The sequence below is a fragment of the Sturnira hondurensis genome, unplaced genomic scaffold, assembly GCF_014824575.4.
Source record: "Sturnira hondurensis isolate 20B ecotype Veracruz unplaced genomic scaffold, ASM1482457v3 Scaffold0020903, whole genome shotgun sequence".
Classification (NCBI taxonomy): domain Eukaryota; kingdom Metazoa; phylum Chordata; class Mammalia; order Chiroptera; family Phyllostomidae; genus Sturnira; species Sturnira hondurensis.
Genome location: NW_028093534.1, coordinates 1,740,654 through 1,761,464, shown reverse-complemented (window position 1 = coordinate 1,761,464; position 20,811 = coordinate 1,740,654). Strand labels below are relative to the sequence as shown.

Here is a 20,811-nt window from a genome sequence, read left to right as displayed (position 1 = left end):
CTACTTCTTAGCTCAGGACTTGTATTTTACTGGAATAAATCAGATTGCTCCTATGAACTCTTTCAGTTTATAAGAGTTTCTAAATTCTTAGTTTGGAACATTTAATAATTCTGTCCTGAAAGAGGTAATGTAGACTCCAAAGTTCTTCACTCGCCCCGGAATGATTTCGAATGGTTTTAAGTGAGAATCTGATCTAACAGAGTTTAGAAATGTGGATCCATGCCACCCACCTTCCCTATTCTAAGTTTGTTTGGTGTGTGCTGGGGTACAAGCACTTAGCTTGCTTCAAATTGGGCCTAGATATGACAACTGCATTTAAGGTATGTGAGTTAATAATATAAGGTGGACAAAAGCATTCTACTATGGTCTTTCTGATGCTTCCAATAATAAAGGATGGAATTCAAAGTGGACTTATGTAATGCTAGATTAGGTTTCATGGTATTATAACTGGTTTCTTTGTTTGTTTTATATTATTCCAGAGTGACATCTGCAGGCCTCTGCAGAGAAACGCTAAATGACTAATACTGGTGCTGCAAGAGAAAGTCAAGACAGGGGAACCAAAAGGCAGCTGACCAAAGGCCCGATTATCAGGCTGTTCCCAGTCCTTAACTTACTTTGATTGAATGGATGCCAGAGATTTTCTGAAGGTAGACTGAACATCTAACTGGAGCAGCATGGGAAGAACTGGGTACCCACCCAGCTGGGCCCACAGTGAATGCACTGGTGTCTTCTCAGCTATTGGGTAGCTTGAAGTTGACTGATCAGCATTCCAGATGGCTTCCATCTGGTCTTCCTGTCTAGAGTCAGAGAACAATAATTGGAAGCACCTAAATCTCCTGCACTCAGTAGCCAAATAAAATACGTGATTCTTATTCTCCTCTCTTCTCTTCACCACCACCACCATGTCCTATAATGCCTTCCCCCACAAGGAGGAACATTGGCTGTGCCCTCTTTGACTGAGGAAGGGATTAAACAGTAGAATTTGCTGAAATAGCTCTTCCCTACCCAAAGCTGCATTTCCATGACTACCTAGTAATCCACTTTAAAACTGTCTTCTTAACTGCCTGGAGTATATGGACAATATCCAGGCTATTTTTTTCCCAGCAACAATCTTTTTCCCCTTTCTTCCCAAAGCTTTTACCTTCTTCTTTTTTTTAAAGTAATACTTCTAAGTTTCTTCATTGTGTATTTGTTGCTTAGTAAGGAAGAATCAGCTTCATTTTTTAAAAGGAAGTCAAAATTGGATGTTAAATATTTAAGTATAAATATATGTAAATAAGTCTCTTGCTAAATTAGTCAAGGAAATTAATAATCCCTAGACTCTCCACTGTACCATAGTATGATTGTGGGGAAGGAGTAGATCTTGTGCAGAAAAAAAAATAGTATTAGGTCCCACATATCATCCAAAGAAAGTTGAATATCAGTCTTTCCTACCACATACCTCAATTTCTGGAATATGTCAGATTTTCTGTCTTTTTCTATTAGCAGCTCTAGGAATGGCTGTTGTTGAACAAATTTTGTAGGGGCAGGTGTTTGCTTTCTGTCAATGATCAAAGGTACAGGTTGACTAAGATTCAGTTTATGCATCTCTTGGAGCTAAAAATAAATTTAAAAAAGAAGCAATGAAAAGAAAGGGCCAGAGTCTTTAAGAAGGTTTTCTGAGGTGGCCCTAGGTAAACTATTGCTCTTCTTTTATCACGGATTTGCAAATCCTCTTTCTCCGTTCTCTTTCTCCTCTTTCCAATGACTCCTCAACCTCCACTTCACCTCCAACACACAGTTTCAGAGCTGGCAGCTATGTTATATATAAACCTTGGTCCTGTGTAAACTCTGATCTTAGTCCTTGAATTTCCTAGCTGTGTGACTTTGAGCTAGTTGCTAATTTTACCTGCACCTCCTTCTCCTTATTTCCAAGATAAGGATCATAACACAGGCTTGTTGTGATAGTTGTGTAAGATATATATATGGAAGCACTTGATAAATTGTGAAGCACTATGCAAATGTAATGATAGCTAACATTTACTTATGAGATGGGTACTGTTATTATCCTTGTATTATACACGGGGATCTGGAACTCAGAAATTTAAGTGGCTTGTCCCAGATCTCTTATTTACTAGGGAGTGAAGCTGATTTGAACCCAGACAATCTGATAGCAGAATGAACCTCTTTACCACCACCCTGACTCAGTGTATTTATTTCATTTCTATTCTCTTCTCCTTTTTGCTTTTTCCTCTCCCTTCTTTATGCCTCGATACCCACCTTATTATCATCTAGATTATGGTGCCTGGACCCCAGACCCGTATTCATTCTCTGAAATGCCCTAGACATAGTGACTCCTGTTAGACAGCCCATGGCACGCCAACTCACCTTGCTTTACACTTACATTAGCCATATTTTCCAAACCAAAAGCTGTCAAAAATATCCACTTTAATAATTACCATCTGCCATGACATAGTAACTGCTTGAGCTAAAGCCCACTCGTCAAAGATATTTTTTAATATTTAAAAAGTAACTCTTCTGGAAAATTCACAATGTGTCTGATTTGAATTGGGCTATAATGAGAAGTCTCTGTACTTTCTAAAGTAGCAAGTAAACTGTTCTTGTAAATTAATTTAGTGAAAGAAAAATATATAAATAAAAAATGTTCCTAGACCCCCAAGACTATTCCAGAACTCCATGCTAAAACATGTAATGGGAGCATGTAATCCCAGAACAAAGAACTCTGATCTCATCTTTGTAACTTTTTGGAAGGTCATCTCAGAGAGAGCTCTGGGACATAAGGAGCAGATTGTCAGAGTTGGACAGGATCATCTGTGCCTAGTGCTATATGAGCAAGTCAAGTAAATCCTTGTCTCCTTTCTTGTAAACTCACCATATTAAAACTTGCTTTCTGATAGTTGTGAGGAGAGAAGTAACCACCATGAATCAGTTGGGGAGTAGTGACTTCCAGAGGTTTCACATTTAGAGGCTGGTAGATGTGGGTTGACTAGGAAGGAGTTGAGCATGTCTGGAAGTCTCTCCTATTCTAATCCTCTCTCATCTAGAGTCTCCAGACAGTATTCCTATCATCAATTCAGGAGTCTCACTGAAGTCACAGTGGAGTGGGTTGAATGGTGAAACCCCCAGAAGATATGTTCACCCAGAACCTGTGAATGTGATGTCACTTAGAAAAGGGGTCTTCACAGATGTAACTAAGGATCTTAAGATGAGATCATTCTGGATTAACCAGGTGGGCCCTAAATCCATGACACATGACTTTGTAAGAGTCTGAAGTGAAGACAGACAAACTGGGAAACAGGCATGGGGAAGATGAATGCATAGACTGGAGTTACGTAGCTACGAGCCAATAAATGCCAAGGATTGTCCACAGACACCAGAAGCTAGGAGAGAGACATGGAATAAAGTAATTTCGTCTCCAGGAGCCTCCAGAAGAAACCAACTCCGTCTTGATTTCACGAACTGGCCTCCAGAACTGTAAGAGGATACATTCCTGTTGTTTTAAGCCATCAAGTTTGTTGTGGCAACCCTCAGAAACCGATACGCATGTATCTCCAGATAAATGTTATTTTTCAAAGCTTGCCTTTTTCATTTTTCTTACAACACACTGGGGAGAAGGAATATAAAACAGATTACCTGGCCAAATAAGGGTATCATTTTCCTCAGACACCGAGTCCGTTTCTGCTCTAGAGACTTCTGCTTCTCGGTCCAGGCCGCCATCACCTTTTTCTGGTAGTCGTCAATTCTGCTCAGTAGTAAGTAGAAGTTCTGGGTTTCATAACCTTTCCCACTGTTTTGGATGGCTTGTAATCGTTTGATTATGTTGTTTCTTGAAAAAAATTAACAAGAATTAGATGGATATAATTACTCACCATAATTCAACAAAGCGGGCCTCATTACTTCAGTTCTCATCTCATCCTTAGTGAGTAGAGGAGGATGGAATAAGAGGGTGAAGCTTGCTTACTGAGACCTTAATCTAGTTCCCTATGTGACTAACCTTTCAAAGATCTATATGACTGTCAAATTTTCATGAACTCTTCACCGTTTATAATAGTGTTATTTTTGTATTATTTCAATACATTCAAATTTTAATATTGATATATACAAGGCATACAAAAATACATAACACATTTTTTAAAAAGATATTACTTATTTTTTAGAAAGAGCAGAAGGGAGGAGAAAGAGGGAGAGAAACACTGATATGTGAGAAAAGCATTGATCAGCTGCCTTTCACACACCCCCAACCAGAAACCTGGCCCACAACTCAAGCATGTGCCCTGACTAGGAAGCAAAGCTGTGACTTTTGGTTTTACAGGCCGGTGCCTAACATGCCTGGTGCCCACTGCCACCAGCCAGATGGCACATGATACAATTACTAAAAAAAAAAATGGTGTCCTTGCCTTAAAGCACTCACAAGCCAGAATAGGAAACTATGTCAAAGAGAGAATGAAATAAATGCTAAATAGAAATGTAAACATGCTATTTGAACAAAAAGGAACGCATAGTTAATTCTGCTAAGAGGAACAAAAAAGACTTTATAGGAATACATTGAATAGGATCTTGAGGAATAATCCTAACAACGTTCTCTCTCTCTTTCCTGGAATGTGTGAAACCGTGTTTGGGTCTCCTACACAGATCGTGTTTCACCATCTGCGTACTGCAGGGTGGAAGAAGAATCTGCGTAAAGAGAAATGATTTTCTAAAGTCACATAGCAAAAACAATAATAATAATAATAAGGTCACATAATAAACAGCAGATTTGGGTAGCAAATCCAGATGTCCTTTCTCACAATACCAATATTTCTCAAAGTGTGAACTGAATTATTTGTGGGAATAAGGGGGTGTTGCCTGTTGAAAATACAGATTCCAAGGTGCTTCCCCAGATCTTTTCAATCAAAATCTTGGTGTTAGGCTTCAGGATCTGTATTTTAAGCAAAATCTCAGGCAAATCTTAAGTTTGGGAAGAAGGGGATGAGGAATTGCAGGTTGAGGGAATACTATATACAAATGTAAGAGAATGAAAGTTGTATTTTGGGAGTGGTGAGTAGTCTAGGGCTTTTAGGCCATGGACATGTGAAAGTATGTCGTCGTCGGGGAGGAGACTGGAATGGCCTTGAAAGGAATGTTCAAGAGTTTAGATTTTGGGAGTGGGGTTGGCGATGGGAATCTATTGAAGATATTTTTCTGAATATGTATTTTACATATATGTATATACATAGAGAATATAACTCTTAGATCTCTTTTGTGGGTTATATAATTAATAGCTTAGAACCTACTGTATATATAGATAATTTAATATGTAAATGTGTCAACTTTCTGAATTAATTTAGTATATTTAAATTAATTTTCCAATGGCCTTGGATTTTTTCCATATCCTTTAGGTGATTTTTGTTTTTATTTTTTTCATTCTTATGCAATTTTTAAAAAGATTTTAGATGTAACCATCTTTATTACATGTGTTTTTAATCACTTCTCCACATGCATTACAGAATGCCTATCACATCCATTTCCATAAGTAACATTGTTCTCAATGAAGCAAGTGGGTAGCATTCTTATAACCATCTCTTATACTATTCAAAATAGTTAATATGATTATACTTCGTATTTCCTCTTCCGTATAATGTTAGAATCTTCTTGACCTAGCTATCCTTGTAATGGGATCTTCAATCTATCATTATTTTGTTTCTGTTATATGTTAGTGATTTGATTGTAATATCAAATATTAAAGAAGGGCTTTCTAAAGAAAGAATTGATCTTTGATGAGATTAAGGTTATAATTGTATACATTGAGCATTGTTTCAAAATTTCAATCTATATGTTTCAATTTTTAGATGATTTTACTAAAGCAGATTAGAGCATATCACTTAGGTCTTCAAAATCTCCAATAAATCCAAACAAACTAATTGCCCTACAAAAATTGAGAAAGTTGTCTAAGAACTTCCCTCTAAAAGTACCAAGCCTATATAATATCATAGGTGAAATCTGCCAAACCTTAGGGGAACAGCTAATTTTGCTGTTAAACTCCCAACCATAGAAAAAGATAAGTTTTCACATTTTTTAATGAAAGAAGCTTAAAATTATACCAAAAATTGACAAAACACCAAAAGAAGTAAACCATCAATCAAACTTACTAATTAACATCAATACAAAAATAAATAAAATATTAACAAACATATTCCCTAATACATTCACAGAAGGATGACAAATAGGATTTATTCCAGAAATACAATGATGATTTAATATAATTAATTATATGAATAGATCTGAGGAAAAATAATATTTTCCTTAAAACACATGAAAATGACATGCTGAAATTACATTTAACAAAATGTGATTTAACACAATTAACAATTTACCATCCATCCTTGATTTTTATTTAACCCTCACCTGAGGACATGCTTATTAATTTTAGAGAGAGGGGAAGGGAGGGACAGGAACATCAATCAGTTGCCTCTCGCATGCACCCTGACTGGGGTCTGAACCTGCAACCTAGGCATGTGCCCTGACCCACAATCTTTTGGTTTACAGGACAATGCTGCAACCAACTGAGCCAAACTGGCCAGGGCCAATTCTTGATTTTTAAAAACCATAATGAAATTGGAGCAAGTGGATATTTTAATATGATAAAATGTACTTAAACCCAAAAGCTAGTATTTTTCTTACAAATACTAGAAAGATATTCACTGTCACGACTATCTTTTAAACCAATTTATTCTTAATTTTTAACGAGTAGCAATGAAAGAAGGACTTATATTTTGGCCACCTGAGTTACACAAGAGTGGAGAAAATAACAACAAAAAAGAAATTGATGAAGGTCAAGGACATTTTGCACCTTTTTCAGAAAGGAGAATATTAATGTAAATGATCCTTTAAAAACATTTGAATATGAACTTTTCTTAGAAAAGAATTCATGGGGCCATGGAAAGGCACTCACAGCTGTACTCAGGGCAGTCAAATGAATAAAGGTGGTCTTGTAGCCATATCACCAATATTTTTTAACAGAGTCCTGGAGGCACTAAGCAATTCAAGAGAGAAATTACATGTTTAAAAACTGGATACTCTATCACTTCTTGGCCTTTTGGCTAAGATCAAGTGTAAAAATTGGGAACTCTAAATATAAAAAATTATTATTGGTAGATAATATGATTACCTACCTGGGGAACTTAAGAATATTAATTGAAAATTTTTCACATTCTTGAATACAGTAAGGTGGCTGCATACAAAATTGATAGAGAGAAATGGTCCAATGGTAGTGGATCATCAGAACTCAAGCTAAAGTTAATGTCATTATACAAATAATTTCCATTTACAATGGTAACAACAAAAATAAAAACTACCAGGATATACACTTATGGAAGAATATACCAGAGCTATTTGAAAACTTTAAGATGCTCCTGAAGGACACATACATACTCTGGACAAAAAGAAAGTGAGACCATACTCTTGGAGAGGAGGACTGTATTAGTGAAAATGAGCTAGATTTGCTTTTTAAACAAATAACCCCCAAATCTTAGCAGCTAACAAATCCATCAGGGTTCAGCAAGGAGAGCTTCATTGTACACTCTCAGGAGCACAGGCTAACAAAACAGCCATCACCTTAAACATTCTGGGTTATCATGCTAGAGGTAAAGGGAACTTTGGAGAGTCTCAAACAAGCAATGACAAGCTCAGCACAGAAATGTCACACATCAGTTCTGCTCACGTCTCACTGACGAGTACTGGCAAACTGTAACGACTGCAACAAAGATGCAGCATCACAAAAAACTAATAACCAACAGTGAAAGTACTAAAATAGATCAAGAAAGACTTTTTAAAATAAAAAATGTTTACAAAGCAAAACCTACCAAAAGTAGAGTTAGAACACAAAGAAGTAGGGGAAATTTCGCAATTTATATCACAGACATGTGATATAAATTACTTAACTTTCCAAATATTTAAGCAGATTCCCCAAATCAATTTTAGAAAGCAAGTTGACAACCCAAGTAAAATATGGACAAAATATTTTAATAGTATCTTCCCAGAAAAGAAAATACAGATGGCTCTTAAGTCTAGGAAAAGATATTTAACCGCACGCAGAATAAAAATAATGACAATTAAACCAGCAAAATGCCATATTTTATCTATTCTGTTGGCAATGAACAAAAAAATTTGATAATGGTTCATGTTAGTCTCGATGTGAGAAAATACTATTTTATACCATTGACCAGTATGTAAATTGTTACAACCTCTTTGGAAAGCAATTTGCTGAAGATCTATCACAATTATAAAACACCCTTTGATCCAAAAATTCTACTTCTAGGAATATACATACATATATATGAGTGTGTTCAAGATTGTTCATAGAAGTATATTTTTATAATGCAAAATACTGAAAACATAAATATCAATCAGAGGTTAAGTAGATTCTGGTAAATCCAGACTTTGAATACTATGTAGTTATAAAATGAATGAGTAGACTCTTTATATACTAATACCCAAGTTACCTAATTCTCAATATCTAAATTGTTATGAAAAAAATAAAATATTGTAACTTTAAAATATGTAAAAAGGTGGAGAAATGAGCACATGTACTTTTCTACATATGCAGAAAATGTTTCTAAATGGACATACATTAGTAGCCCTGGGGTAGAGGCCTAAAGGCTATAGATAGGACTATCGGGGAGACTTTTTCACTCTACCATTTGCATTTTTAGAATATTGTACCAGGTGAGTGTAATACTTACTTTTTTACTTAAATGTAACAAAGGGAAAAAAGATATGAGAGAACTGGAGAATGACCAGGAACATGTTATTTAAAATTCTCAAGTGGATAAAAGTGTTAAATTGTAAAAACAGATTGCAAAAACTAGGAATATTCTATTGAGAAAGAGAAAACTAAAGACAAGTATAAAGTAAAACATTTTCCAACAAATCTAAGATTATTTAAGTTTTGAAATTAAAATTTCTGATTATATCTTGGATAAGTATTTTTTGCTCCTTATTGTTCCAATCCTTAGTTGTCAAATGAATTTTGTCCTCAAAAGTGTAAATTTTGTGAGAACAAGGAGCTTTGTTTTATTTCACTGCTATATGCCTACCACCTAGAACAATGCTTGGACACAGTAAGCATTGCCATAAATATATTTTTAATAAATAACATAGTTGTTCCTATAATTAATGACCTTTTCTATTATAGGTTTTAGTTTGGCTTCTTGGGATTTAAACTTTAAAAATTTCCCTAAAATAATAGGTTGGCAACTTCAAAATACAAATACTAGTACTTTCCCTGACCTATTTGTGATAATTTCAACTTCAATTTATTTATTATTTTTAAAAGATTTTATTTTTTTTTAGAGAGAGGGGAAGTAAAGAAGAAAGAGAGGAAGAGAAATATCAATGTGAGGTTGTCTCTCACGTGTCCCAAACTGGGGACCTGGCTTGCAACCCAGGCATGTGCCCTGTCTGGGAATCGAACCAGTAACCTTTCAGTATACTGGACGACTCTCCAACCAACAGCCACACGGGCCAGGGATGATATTTACAATTTTTAAAAATCAGGATGATGACCTGTTCTAGGTCACTCCAGCAGTCAAGTTGCCATGGCAATGCTTTATACGTAACCTGCCATCTCCCATTTTAAAAATCAATATGTCTTCTGGTGAGCCCAAGCTGATGTAAGAAATTGAAAATAACTGGAAGCATCTCTAAACTTTTGACGTTGGTATTTTGGAGATCGGTCATGATCCACAAATTTATCTCTAGCATTTCTGCTAGAGATGTGTATAAATGAAATTGCTACTTATTTTCTAAAAAATATCTCCTTTTGCTAACTTGATTAGGCTTCCATCCCATAGACCTTCCATAAGAGAATGTTTAGAACACCTGATCTGACAAATATGTACATACTTACATGGAATTGAGGGGGGATATTTGAGATCAGGACTAAACCAGAAATCTGGAAATATAATGGTTATATCTACCTTGCACGCTGGATCAGCCTATAGGCAATGTACTTGTGGAACAGGTATCCCAGACGAATGGTGTCTGTATGAAATGTCTCAATTATGAGATTCCTAGCGGTTGTGTGCAGCTCCGAAGGAAGTCCAGAAGTTTTTGTAGCCTGATTTAAGAGTATTAGGTTCTTCTTTTGAGCCTCCACATCAACAAAATACTTCTGCTCTTTGAGCTCTTGGAGAGAGGGAGGAGGTACCGTCATCTTGGGTTTCTTGGTACCTGACACTGAAGTCATTATGCAGGGCTTGTTTATAGGGGGGAATCGGGATTTCCAGTCGTACTCAGAATTTGAAATCTGTGATGTTTTGAATAGTTGAGTAGTAAGAGAAGGTAGTGATGTTATAGGCTTCCTGAGGGTTGGAAGGTTTCCCTCATCAATGGAAAGGGTTTGGGATCTTGGTGTCCTATAGTTGGTGAGGTAGGACTGAAATGGCATGAATTGTTCCATAGTGAAAGGATCCTGGAGTCTCTGGATTTCTTCAGAAGTGTCGGAGACCTCTGATATTTGGAACTTCTTAGTGGTGAAAGGGGCTTGAGGTACTTTGAAATTTGGAGCACTGGGATGGACCAATGCTGATTTGGACTTCAAAGAAACAATTGCCAATGCTTCCTGACTTTTCTTAGAGACAGAAGAGGACAGATCTTTCTGGGTCTTTCCAGGGATTGAGGGGGCTCGTAGTGTTGGACGATGCCTAGGGGTGGGAGAGATCCATAGTGGGGAGGCTCGTCTAGGAAAGGTCCATGGTGCCAGATGCTGCCCAAGGGTAGAAGGGGCTTGTAGATAGGGAGATTGCTTACAGGTAGCAGGGAGCTGAAATGTCTGGTGCTGCTCAGAGAAGGCTAAGGGTCCAGATTCCACAAGCTCCCCAGGGATAGAAGAGGCCCCAGGTACCAAGGGCTTCCCAGGAGCAAGAGGAGCCCAGAGACTGGGAATCTGTGAGGAGGTGGGTGGAACTCCAGATATAAGAGGCTGTCCTGTGGCAAGAGGTGACTGGGGAGTCAGAGAGTCCTTAGTTCTGTGGAACTGCCTAGAGCTAGGAAGGGAATCTAGTGTAAGAGGCTGTTCTGGAGTTGGAGGGGCCCCTGATATTGGGAGCTTCCCAGGGGTGGGAGTGACCTCTGGTGCTAGGAACTGCACAGAGGTGGACTGACCCTTACAAACCAGTGCCTGTCCAGAGGAAGGGAAAGTATGTGGCGCCAGGGACTTCCTAGGGTCGGAAGGAATCCCCTTTCCTAGGGGTTTCTCAGGGACAAAAGGGACTTGGGTAAGAGGAGACCTTGATATCTGCAAAGGAGTAGAAGAGACCTCAAATATAGAGGACTTCTCAGCAATAGATGATGGTGCCAGGGACTGCCTAGGTTTTGATGGAGTGGGGTGCCTAGAGGGGAGAGAGGTCTTTGATTTTTGAAATGGTGTAAGAGTGGAAGGAGCCATCACGGGGAATTGCTTAGGAATGTGGGGAGTACTTGGTTTGATGGATTTATCAGTAACAGAAAGGGTCCCCACTTCTGCTCCTTTGCTATGTCCTGAAGAAGGACCAGCCCAGTGTTGTGAACGCTGCTCATTAGTGGAAGGAGCTCTTGATTTTAGGTCCTGCTTAGACATATGAGTAATACCCACAGGCTGGGGCTGTCCTAGGGTATAGGGGGCTCCCCAATGTTGGACTTGCTTAGGGGTAAGGGAATATCTTAAAACATGGGCTTTATCTGAGGTGAGAGGGGGCCCCAAAGACCTCTTCTGTTCAGGGCTAAGAGTGACAGCTGACACCAAGACATTTTGGGGGATAATGGGAACTCCCAATGCCTGGGCCTGACTCAGAGTAAAAGGAGTGCCAAATGACTGAGCCTGTTCATGGGAAGGAGTGACCTCCAGTGCTTGGTTCTGCTTGTGAGAAAGGGTGTTGGATACTCCCTGAACCATTTCTGTAGTAATAGAGACCCCTGATATCCAGGCCTGTTCTGCGGTAAGAGAGGTTTCTAACGCCTGAGCCTGGTCAGGGGTAGGTGGCACCCCCAATGCTTGTTCCTGCTCAGGTGTGAGGGTGATACCCACTTCCTGGGCTTGTTCATGGGTATGTGTGGTACCCCAAATCTGTGCTTTCTCAGTAGTAAGAGTGTACACCAGTGCCTGTGCCTCTTCTGGAAGAAGGTCCTTCAGTGCTTCTATCTGCTGTTGTGTGATACTGACTCTCAATGCCCCATCCAGTGCTTGAGTGAGAGGGACACCAAATATTTGGGCCTGTTGAGCAGTTATAGGGATCTGCATTGCCTGGCTCTGTTCCAAACTGGCAGGTTCCTTTAGTGTCTGGCCCTGGTCAGGGGTGATAGGGGCCCTTAATGTCCAGCCTTGTTGGAGAATGAGAGGCGCCCTCAATTCTTGGACTTGTTCATGTGTGCGTGTGACTCCCAAACCCTGGGACTTTTCAGGTGTGAGGGTAGCCTCCAATGCCTTGAATTGCTCAGGGGTAAGAGTGATGCCCTGGGCCTGCTGTGGGGTCAGAGGAATTCCCTGTGCCTGGGCCTGGTCAGGGGTGAGAGTGATGCCCAGTGCCCGGGCCTGGTCAGGGGTGACAGTGACCCCAAGTGCCTGGGCTTGGTCAGGGGTGACAGTGACCCCAAGTGCCTGGGCTTGTTCAGGGGTGAGAGTGACTCTTAGTACCTGGGCCTTTTCAGGGGTGACTGTGACCCCAAGTTCTTGGGCCTGCTGAGGGGTGACAGTGACCCCAAGTTCCTGGGCCTGCTGAGGGGTAAGAGTGACCCCAAGTGCCTGGGCCTGTTCAGGGGTGACAGTGACCCCAAGTGCCTGGGCTTGTTCAGGGGTGAGAGTGACTCTTAGTGCCTGGGCCTTTTCAGGGGTGACTGTGACCCCAAGTTCTTGGGCCTGCTGAGGGGTGACAGTGACCCCAAGTTCTTGGGCCTGTTCAGGGGTGACAGTAACCCCAAGTGCCTGGGCCTCCTGAGGGATGACAGTGACCTCAGGTTCCTGGGACTGTTCAGGAATGACAGGGACCCCAAATTCCTGGGCCTGGTGAGGAGCAACAGTGACCCCAAGAGCCTGGGCCTGTGGAGGGGTGACAGTGACCCCAAGTTCCTGGGCCTGTTCAGGGGTGATTGTGACTCCAAGTTTCTGGGCCTGGTCGGGGGTGAGAGTAACCCCAAGTGCCTGGGCCTGCTGAGGGGTGATGGTGACCCCAAGAACCTGGGCCCACTGAGGGGTGATGGTAACCCCAAGTTCCTGGGCCTGTTCAGGGGCGGGACTGACCCCAAGTGCCTGGGCCTGCTGAGGGGTGATGGTGACCCCAAGTTCCTGGGCCTGCTGAGGGGTGACAGTGACCCCAAGTGCCTGGGCCTGCTGAGGGGTAAGAGTGACCCCAAGTTCCTGGGCCTGGTCAGGGGTGACAGTGATCCCAAGTGCCTGAGCTTGTTCACGGGTAAGAGTGACTCTTAGTGCCTGGGCCTTTTCAGGGGTGACCATGACCCCAAGTGCCTGGGCCTCCTGAGGGGTAAGAGTGACCCCAAGTTCCTGGGCCTGGTGAGGAGCAACAGTGACCCGAAGAGCCTGGGCCTGTGGAGGGGTGACAGTGACCCCAACTGCCTGGGCCTGTTCAGGGGTGAGAGTAACCCCAAGTGCCTGGGCCTGCTGAGGGGTGATGGTGACCCCAAGTGCCTGAGTTTGTTCAGGAGTGAGACTGGGTCTTAGTGCCTGGGCCTGCTGAGTGACAGTGACCCCAAGTTCCTGGGCTTGCTGAGGGGTGACAGTGACCCCAAGAGTTTGGGCCTGCTGAGGGGTGGCAGTAACCCCAAGTGCCTGGGCCTGCTGAGGGGTAAGAGTGACCCCAAGTGACTGGGCCTGGTCAGGGGTGACAGTGATCCCAAGTGCCTGGGCCTGCTGAGGGGTGACGGTGACCCCAAGTGCCTGGGCCTGCTGAGGGGCGACAGTGACCCCAAGTGCCTGGGCCTGTTCAGGGGTGAGAGTGACTCTTAGTGCCTGGGCCTGCTGAGGAGTGACAGTGACCCCAAGTGCCTGGGCCTGTTCAGGGGTGAGAGTGACTCTTAGTGCCTGGGCCTTTTCAGGGGTGACCATGACCCCAAGTTCCTGGGCCTGTTCAGGGGTGACAGTAACCCCAAGTGCCTGGGTCTGCTGAGGGGTAAGAGTGACTCCAAGTTCCTGGGCCTGTTCAGGGGTGACAGTGACCCCAAGTGCCTGGGCCTGTTCAGGGGTGATAGTGACTCTTAGTGCCTGGGCCTTTTCAGGGGTGACCATGACCCCAAGTGCTTGGGCCTGTTCAGCTGTGAGAGTGACCTCAAGTCCCTGGGCCTGCTGACCAGTGAGACTGAGCCTCTGGGCCTGGACCTGCTTGGGAGTGAAAGTGATTTCCTGTGTCTGGGTGTGCTGAGGGGTAAGAACGACCTCATGTGCATGGCCCTGTTCTTGGGTAATAGGTACCCCCCAAATCTGTGCCTGTTCTGCTGTTAGTGGGATGTGCTTTGCCTGGGCTTGTTCCAGTGTGTGAGATGACTTTAGTAACTGGTTTTGCTTAGGGGTGATCGGGGTCCTCGATGCCTGGTCTTGTTGCTGCATGAGAAAGGCCTCTGGTACTTGTGCCTTCTGAAGTTTGAAAGGGATTTTCAACTTGGGGATTTGTTCAAAAGTGAGAGGAGTCCTCAATGCCTGTGCCTGCTCAGGTGGATCAGTTACTCCCAAACCCTGAGACATCTTCAGAGTAGGAGTACTCCCCAGTGCCTGAATCTGCTGAGAGGAGCGAGTGATTCCCTGTGCTGAGGCCTCTGCATGAATGACAGCAATGGACTTAGTAGGAGACTTTCCAAAAATAGAAAAGGGCTCAGGTGAGGAAGATTGTGTGGAGGTAGGAGGAATGATCGACATGGAGTGCTCTTCTTCAACAAGAGTCTCTAGTGTCTTAAGATTCACATGGGACTCTTTTCTTTTGTGTAACTGATGTGCCTTTTTCCACATGTTCTTCCACCTGGGAGCCAATGTCACTGAAGTGTGGCCTAGTATCTTTCCAAGTTCTTCAATGTTTTCCTCCTTAATCTTCATCCGCTCCTTTACTTTTTTCTGCCACTTACTTCCATATTCCTCTACCTTTCTAATTGACTTCTGCTTCTCTTCTTCCTCCTCCCAACTACTTTCCTGCTTCAGATGTTTGACTTCTTTCTGAACCTGTCCTAACCACTGTCTCTTCTTCTTCTCCAAGGGTATTCCTTGCCCTTTGATTTTTTGTCTCCATACTTCCAGCTGCTGCTTTTGCTTCTGCTCCCCTTTCTCCTCTTCCATTTGCTTTTGCTTCTCATCTTGCTCAATCTGCTTTTGCATCCTCTGTCTTTGCTGTTCCTTCCACACTTCCTCCTGCTCCTGCTTTTGTTTTCCCTCCTTCATCTGGAGCCATGCCTTTTCCATATCCAAATTCTTCCTTATCATCTCATAGCTTGTCTTCCAGAGATTTCTTTCTCCTGGCAACTGGTGTTTAAGATCCATATCAAAACTTTTTCCTTGAACCTCTTGCAGATACTCCTCCTGTCTTTGTTTTTCCTTCTCCTCAGGCTCTGTCCCTGCTATTGAGGCTACAGGAGCACCTCTTTCACTTACTATTTCTGTCAAGATGGTTTGTATCACACTGTGAGTGACTGGGTCCATGCTCACAGATGACAATAAGGAGCTGATTTCAGACATCGCACTAATTGGCTTCTGAGAATGCAATCCTGGCGTAAGTAAGACTGCCTTTTCTTGTTTCATAGGTTTCTTTCCAACTTGTCCTGCATTTTTTATGTCTTTGTATTTTCTCAAGATTTTTGTCACAGTTTCAGCCACATTTTGAAAATATTCCTCCATTTTTGCCTTTATGACTCCTAATTTTTCCACTTCTGCTTTTTTTAGCATTAACTCTTCTTCTGGCACAGTCTTTTTATCCAAAGGCTTTCCTGTGTTATCAATTTTCTCTTTTAAGAAAGCCATTATGGCTTTGTGAAATTCTTCTAGATTACTCTGTTCAATTTTGCCATCTGAACTTTCTGGAACTTTAGTAGATTCTGAAGTCTCTTTAGTTATCCTAGATTGTGACTTAACAAGTTCATGAGACTTGAGCTTCTTGGCGAAAAACTTCTCTGCAGTTTTTCCTTCTTCTCTTGTGGTAGTTCCTGGAGAGATTTGATGTTTTTTTCCTTTCCTTTTTACTTTCTCAAGGGGATGATCAAGTTGGATTGCACTGATTGGCTGTGCTTGGCTACTCATATCACTTTTGCTTTCTTTGTCCATTGACCCAGTGGCAGGCTTCTCTTGAATCTCTGAAGAAATCCGGCTTTTCTCAAGTGTATGTTCAAATTTCATATTCCTGAGTCGGTCCCATACATTAGGTGCACTTTTGCCACCTTGGCTCTTTGTGTCAGTAGAAGGGAAATCAGCAGAAACATGTCGAATTTTTGATTCAGTGGATGACTTTGATTTGGCTTCAGAAAGGAATTTTATTTCTTTACTCTTCTTTTCCAGTGCTGGTAGCTCAAAGTGGTGGTCAACTTTGGTCTCTGAGACTATCTGTTTACCTTTATCATCACTCAGATTAGATCCAGAGGTCTCCTGCACATACTGGCTTTTTGAGCTTGCTCTTTTCTGTGATTGATACTGAATGGTCCCACCTTTCTCATAGACATCATCTTTCTTCAGTGATATCTTATCTTTAGTGATATCTTCAGTAGGTGTTTTCTCTGCTTTCTCAGGTAGAATGGATTGCTGTTCAATTACATCTGGAGTCATTTCATCTTGGGCTGTATATAAAATACCTGAGTCCCACTTGATCCCTGAGACTTTGGTACCCTTGCTTTGGGCCTCATCCATAATATTTTCAAATTCTTTGGCTAAAATACTATCTATACTCTCTTCTTTATCAGCCTTGCTACTGACCATGGATGACTGTGGAGAAGGCTCAGGTAATACTTTCAAGGGTGATGTGAGTGACCCTGTTGATACTTTGGATTGAATAAGGCATTCACATTTTTCTTCTGCATCTTGAAGTTTCTGCTGAAGCATTTTGTTTTCTTCACTGAGATCTCGTATTATCTTTAGGGAGATCTCTTTTTCTCCTCCACTTATCTCATTTATATATATATTGGCATTTTGAAAGTTAACTTTTAATTCATCCTTTAGTGAACTCAGTGCTATAGAAAGGTTTTTTATCGTTGATGATATATATTTAATAGCATTGTTTTCCAATTTATTGAACATTGCAGTTTTTACGAGTTCCTGTAGCATACCTTGGATTTCTGAAACCTTTGTATTTGTTGCAAATTCATCACTAATAATTTGATCTGGCCTTAAAGCATGGGCTGTTGCAGGTCGTTTTATAACTCTTTCTTTCCAAGATTTCCATAAAGTACCTCTGGCTGCTAGAAGAAAAAAAAACATAAAACACAAAATGATGAGATTGCATTTCTTCTTCTGTGTTCTGTTCTATCTATGTTTAAGCCTAAAGAAGTTAGAGTGAATTAACAGATACCTAAAGGAATCAAGTTTACTTTGTAAATTAACAGATAGCTAAAGGAAGCAAATTATTATTATTTGATGATAATACTCATCAAATACAGCATATCAATAGAGATAGAAATTAGAAAAACAAAGTGGAATAAATGGAGCTGAATAGCATAATAACTAAAATAAAAATTGGCCATAAGTGTTCAACAGTAGATTTGAACTAACAGAAGAAAATAACCAGCAAACTTGTTGTTAGATTAGTAGAAATTATCTAATTTGAAGAACAGAGAGAAGAAAGAATAAAGAAAAATAAACAAAGCCGCAGACACTATGGAACACCATTAAGCATACCAATAATAATAAGAAGGCCCAGAAAAAGAGAGAGGGACATTAAAAGTAATTGAAGAAATAATGGCTAAATCATCCCAAATTTGATAAGAAAACAAAAAACAAAAAACATTAATTTACACATTCAAGAAACTCAGCAAATTCTAACTATTACAAATGTAAAATAACCTATACCTAAATAAATTATTGTCACACCATTGAAAGCCAGACAAAGAGAGAATCTTTAAAGAAAAAAGAGAAAAGTGACTTATCACAATAGAAAGAGACTCATCAGGTACAGGGGGAACCACAGCTCACTCTTTATCAGAAACAATAGAGGCCAGAAGGCAGTTGGGTGATATATTCAAAGTGCTGAAAGAATTATGCTTTGAATAAATACAAGAATTCTATATCCAGCAAATCTATTCAAAAGTAAAGGTAAGACATCCATTCCCTGAAATAATCTTCTTCCCAAAATCGTATGCATTAATAACTCTTTTTAAAATATATTTTATTGATTATGCTATTAGAGTTATCACATTCCCCCCCTTCATTCCCCTTCATCCTGCACACCCCTTCCCCCCACATCCCCCCCCTTTAGTTCATGTCCATGTGTCACAAATTCTTTAGTTTCTATGTTTCTCATACTATTCTGGCCTTCCCCCTGTCTATTTTCTACCTACCATCTATGCTACTTATTCTCTGTACCTTCTTCCCCCTTCTCCTCCTCCCACTCCCCTGTTGCCAACCCTCCATGTGATTTTCATTTCTATGGTTCTGCTCCTGATCTAGCTGTCCTCTTAGTTTGCTTTTGTTTCAGGTGTGCTTGTTAATAACTGTGAGTTTGTTGTCCTTTCACTGTTCATATTTTTTACCTTCTTTTCCTTAGATAAGTTCCTTTAACATTTCATATAATAAGCACTTGGTGATGAGGAACTTCTTGAACTTGACCTTATCTGAGAAGCACTTTATCTGCCCTTCCATTCTAAATGAAAGCTTTGCTGGATAGAGTAATCTTGGATGTAGGTCCTTGCCTTTCATGAGTTGGAATACTTCTTTCCAGCCCCTTCTTGCCTGTAAGGTCTCTTTTGAGAAATCAGCTGACAGTCTGATGGGAACTCCTTTGTAGGTGATTGTCTCCTTATCTCTTGCTGCTTCTAGGATTCTCTCCTTCATTTTAATCTTGAGTAATGTAATTATGATGTGCCTTGGTGTGTTCCTCCTTGGGTCCATCTTCTTTGGGACTCTCTGAGCTTCCTGGACTTCCTGGAAGTCTATTTCCTTTGCCAGATTGGGGAAGTTCTCCTTTATTATTTGTTCAAATAAGTTTTCCACTTGTTGCTCTTCCTCTTCACCTAATAACTCTTATAACCATCTTTATTATGTGTGTTTTAAAGCACTTATCTAAATGAATTATGGAATGTCTATAATACCCATTCCCTGAAATAATACTCTTTTCAAAGTAGCATGTATCTACAACTCGTAAAAAAGATAAAAAATGAGATATACAGAGGGCAAGTAAGCATATGAAAAGATGCTCAATATCATGTTATTAGAGAATTGCAAATTACAATGAGCTACTGGTATACACCTATTAAAATAGCTGCAACCCCAAACTGATAATACCAGATGTTAACAAGGACAGGGAGCAAAAGGAACTCTTGCTTAGTACTGGTGGGAAATGAAAAATGGTACAGCTACTTGAGAAGACAGTTTGGAAGTTTTTTTACAAAATTACTTAACATAGGGACTTCCGCCAAGATGGAGGCATAGGTGGAAACACTGTGCCTTCTCCCACAACCAAGTTTGGATACAACAAAAGTTTTGGAGAACCAAGACACACCCAGAGACCAGAACACTGAATTATACGGAAGTCCGACAGCTACGAACCATTCAACGGGGACGGTAAGAGATGCAGAGCCAGCAGCGGAGCAGGGTCGGGAAGGACAGACCTAGGAGCGCAGGCAGCCCGGACCTAGTTGGGGTGCGGGGCAGACTGACCAAGGTCGCACATTCGCGCACAGTGAGACGGACCACGCAGGCCCCAGGGGGCGAACCCAGTGGTGGAGGGCTGACAGCGGTGGCACACTCGCGTGCAGTGGAGCGGGGCGCGTGACCCTGGTGACGGTGGTGGCTGCGGTGCTGGTGGGGGTCGAGGCTGCGGGCGCTGGAGGGAAGCCATTGCCCCTCTTTGACCCCGCCCCCACATACAACATCACAACCCAGCATCTGAGTTGCCCTTTGGCACCGGTGAGGGCCGGGGTGGCAGGCCGCAGACGGGACACCAGAGTCCCTCTTTGACCCCACCCCCACATACAGCGTCACAACCCAGCGACTTAGTTGTCCTGCAATACCAATGAGAGCCATTGTCCCTCTTTGACCCTGCCCCCACATACAACATCACAACCCAGCGACTGAGTTGCCCTGCTCTGGTGAACACTTTAGGGCTCTGGTCCTGCTATGGAACAGGCACGAACAACCCAAAAGATGGCGCAAGAAGAACTCAAAGTCCCAGAGCCAATAACTCTCAGCGACCAAGAAATTGCCAGCCTCTCAGAAGCACAATTCAGGACACTATTTATCAGGATGCTCACAGAACTGGTAGATTATAGTCACAAATTAGAGGAACATATGAAGGCTAAACTAATTGAAATGAAGGGAGATGTCCAGAAAACCAATAGCGATGGAAAGGAAACGGGGACTCAAATCAATGGAATGGACCAGAAGGAAGAAAGAAACATCCCACCAGAAAGGAATGAAGAAATGAGAATTCAAAAAAATGAGGAGAGGCTTAGGAACCTCCAGGACATCTTTAAACGTTCCAACATCCGGATTATAGGGGTACCAGAAGGGGGAAAGAAACAGCCACGAGTGGAAAACGTATTTGAACAAATAATAAAGGAGAACTTCCCCAGTCTGGCAAAGGAAATAGACTTCCAGGAAATCCAGGAAGCTCAGAGAGTGCCAAAGAAGTTGGACCCAAGAAGGAACACACCAAGGCACATCAT

At 41.4% G+C, this 20,811-nt stretch overlaps 1 protein-coding gene across 1 annotated transcript in view; it reads right to left on the bottom strand.

The window, feature by feature from the left end:
* Positions 1 to 542: 542 nt before the first annotated feature.
* The window catches only part of FAM186A (family with sequence similarity 186 member A), a 55,897-nt gene continuing 35,628 nt past the window's right edge, over positions 543 to 20,811 (bottom strand). The window contains exons 4-12 of the mRNA XM_037030969.1: positions 14,795 to 17,391; positions 13,037 to 14,383; positions 12,470 to 12,964; positions 11,647 to 11,734; positions 11,059 to 11,412; positions 9,957 to 10,968; positions 3,634 to 3,826; positions 1,435 to 1,596; positions 543 to 793 (exon numbers count right to left, since the gene is read on the bottom strand). Of these exons, the coding sequence (XP_036886864.1) occupies positions 611 to 793; positions 1,435 to 1,596; positions 3,634 to 3,826; positions 9,957 to 10,968; positions 11,059 to 11,412; positions 11,647 to 11,734; positions 12,470 to 12,964; positions 13,037 to 14,383; positions 14,795 to 17,391 (6,431 nt within the window). The 3' untranslated portion in view covers positions 543 to 610. The remainder of the gene's footprint in view (positions 794 to 1,434; positions 1,597 to 3,633; positions 3,827 to 9,956; positions 10,969 to 11,058; positions 11,413 to 11,646; positions 11,735 to 12,469; positions 12,965 to 13,036; positions 14,384 to 14,794; positions 17,392 to 20,811) is intronic.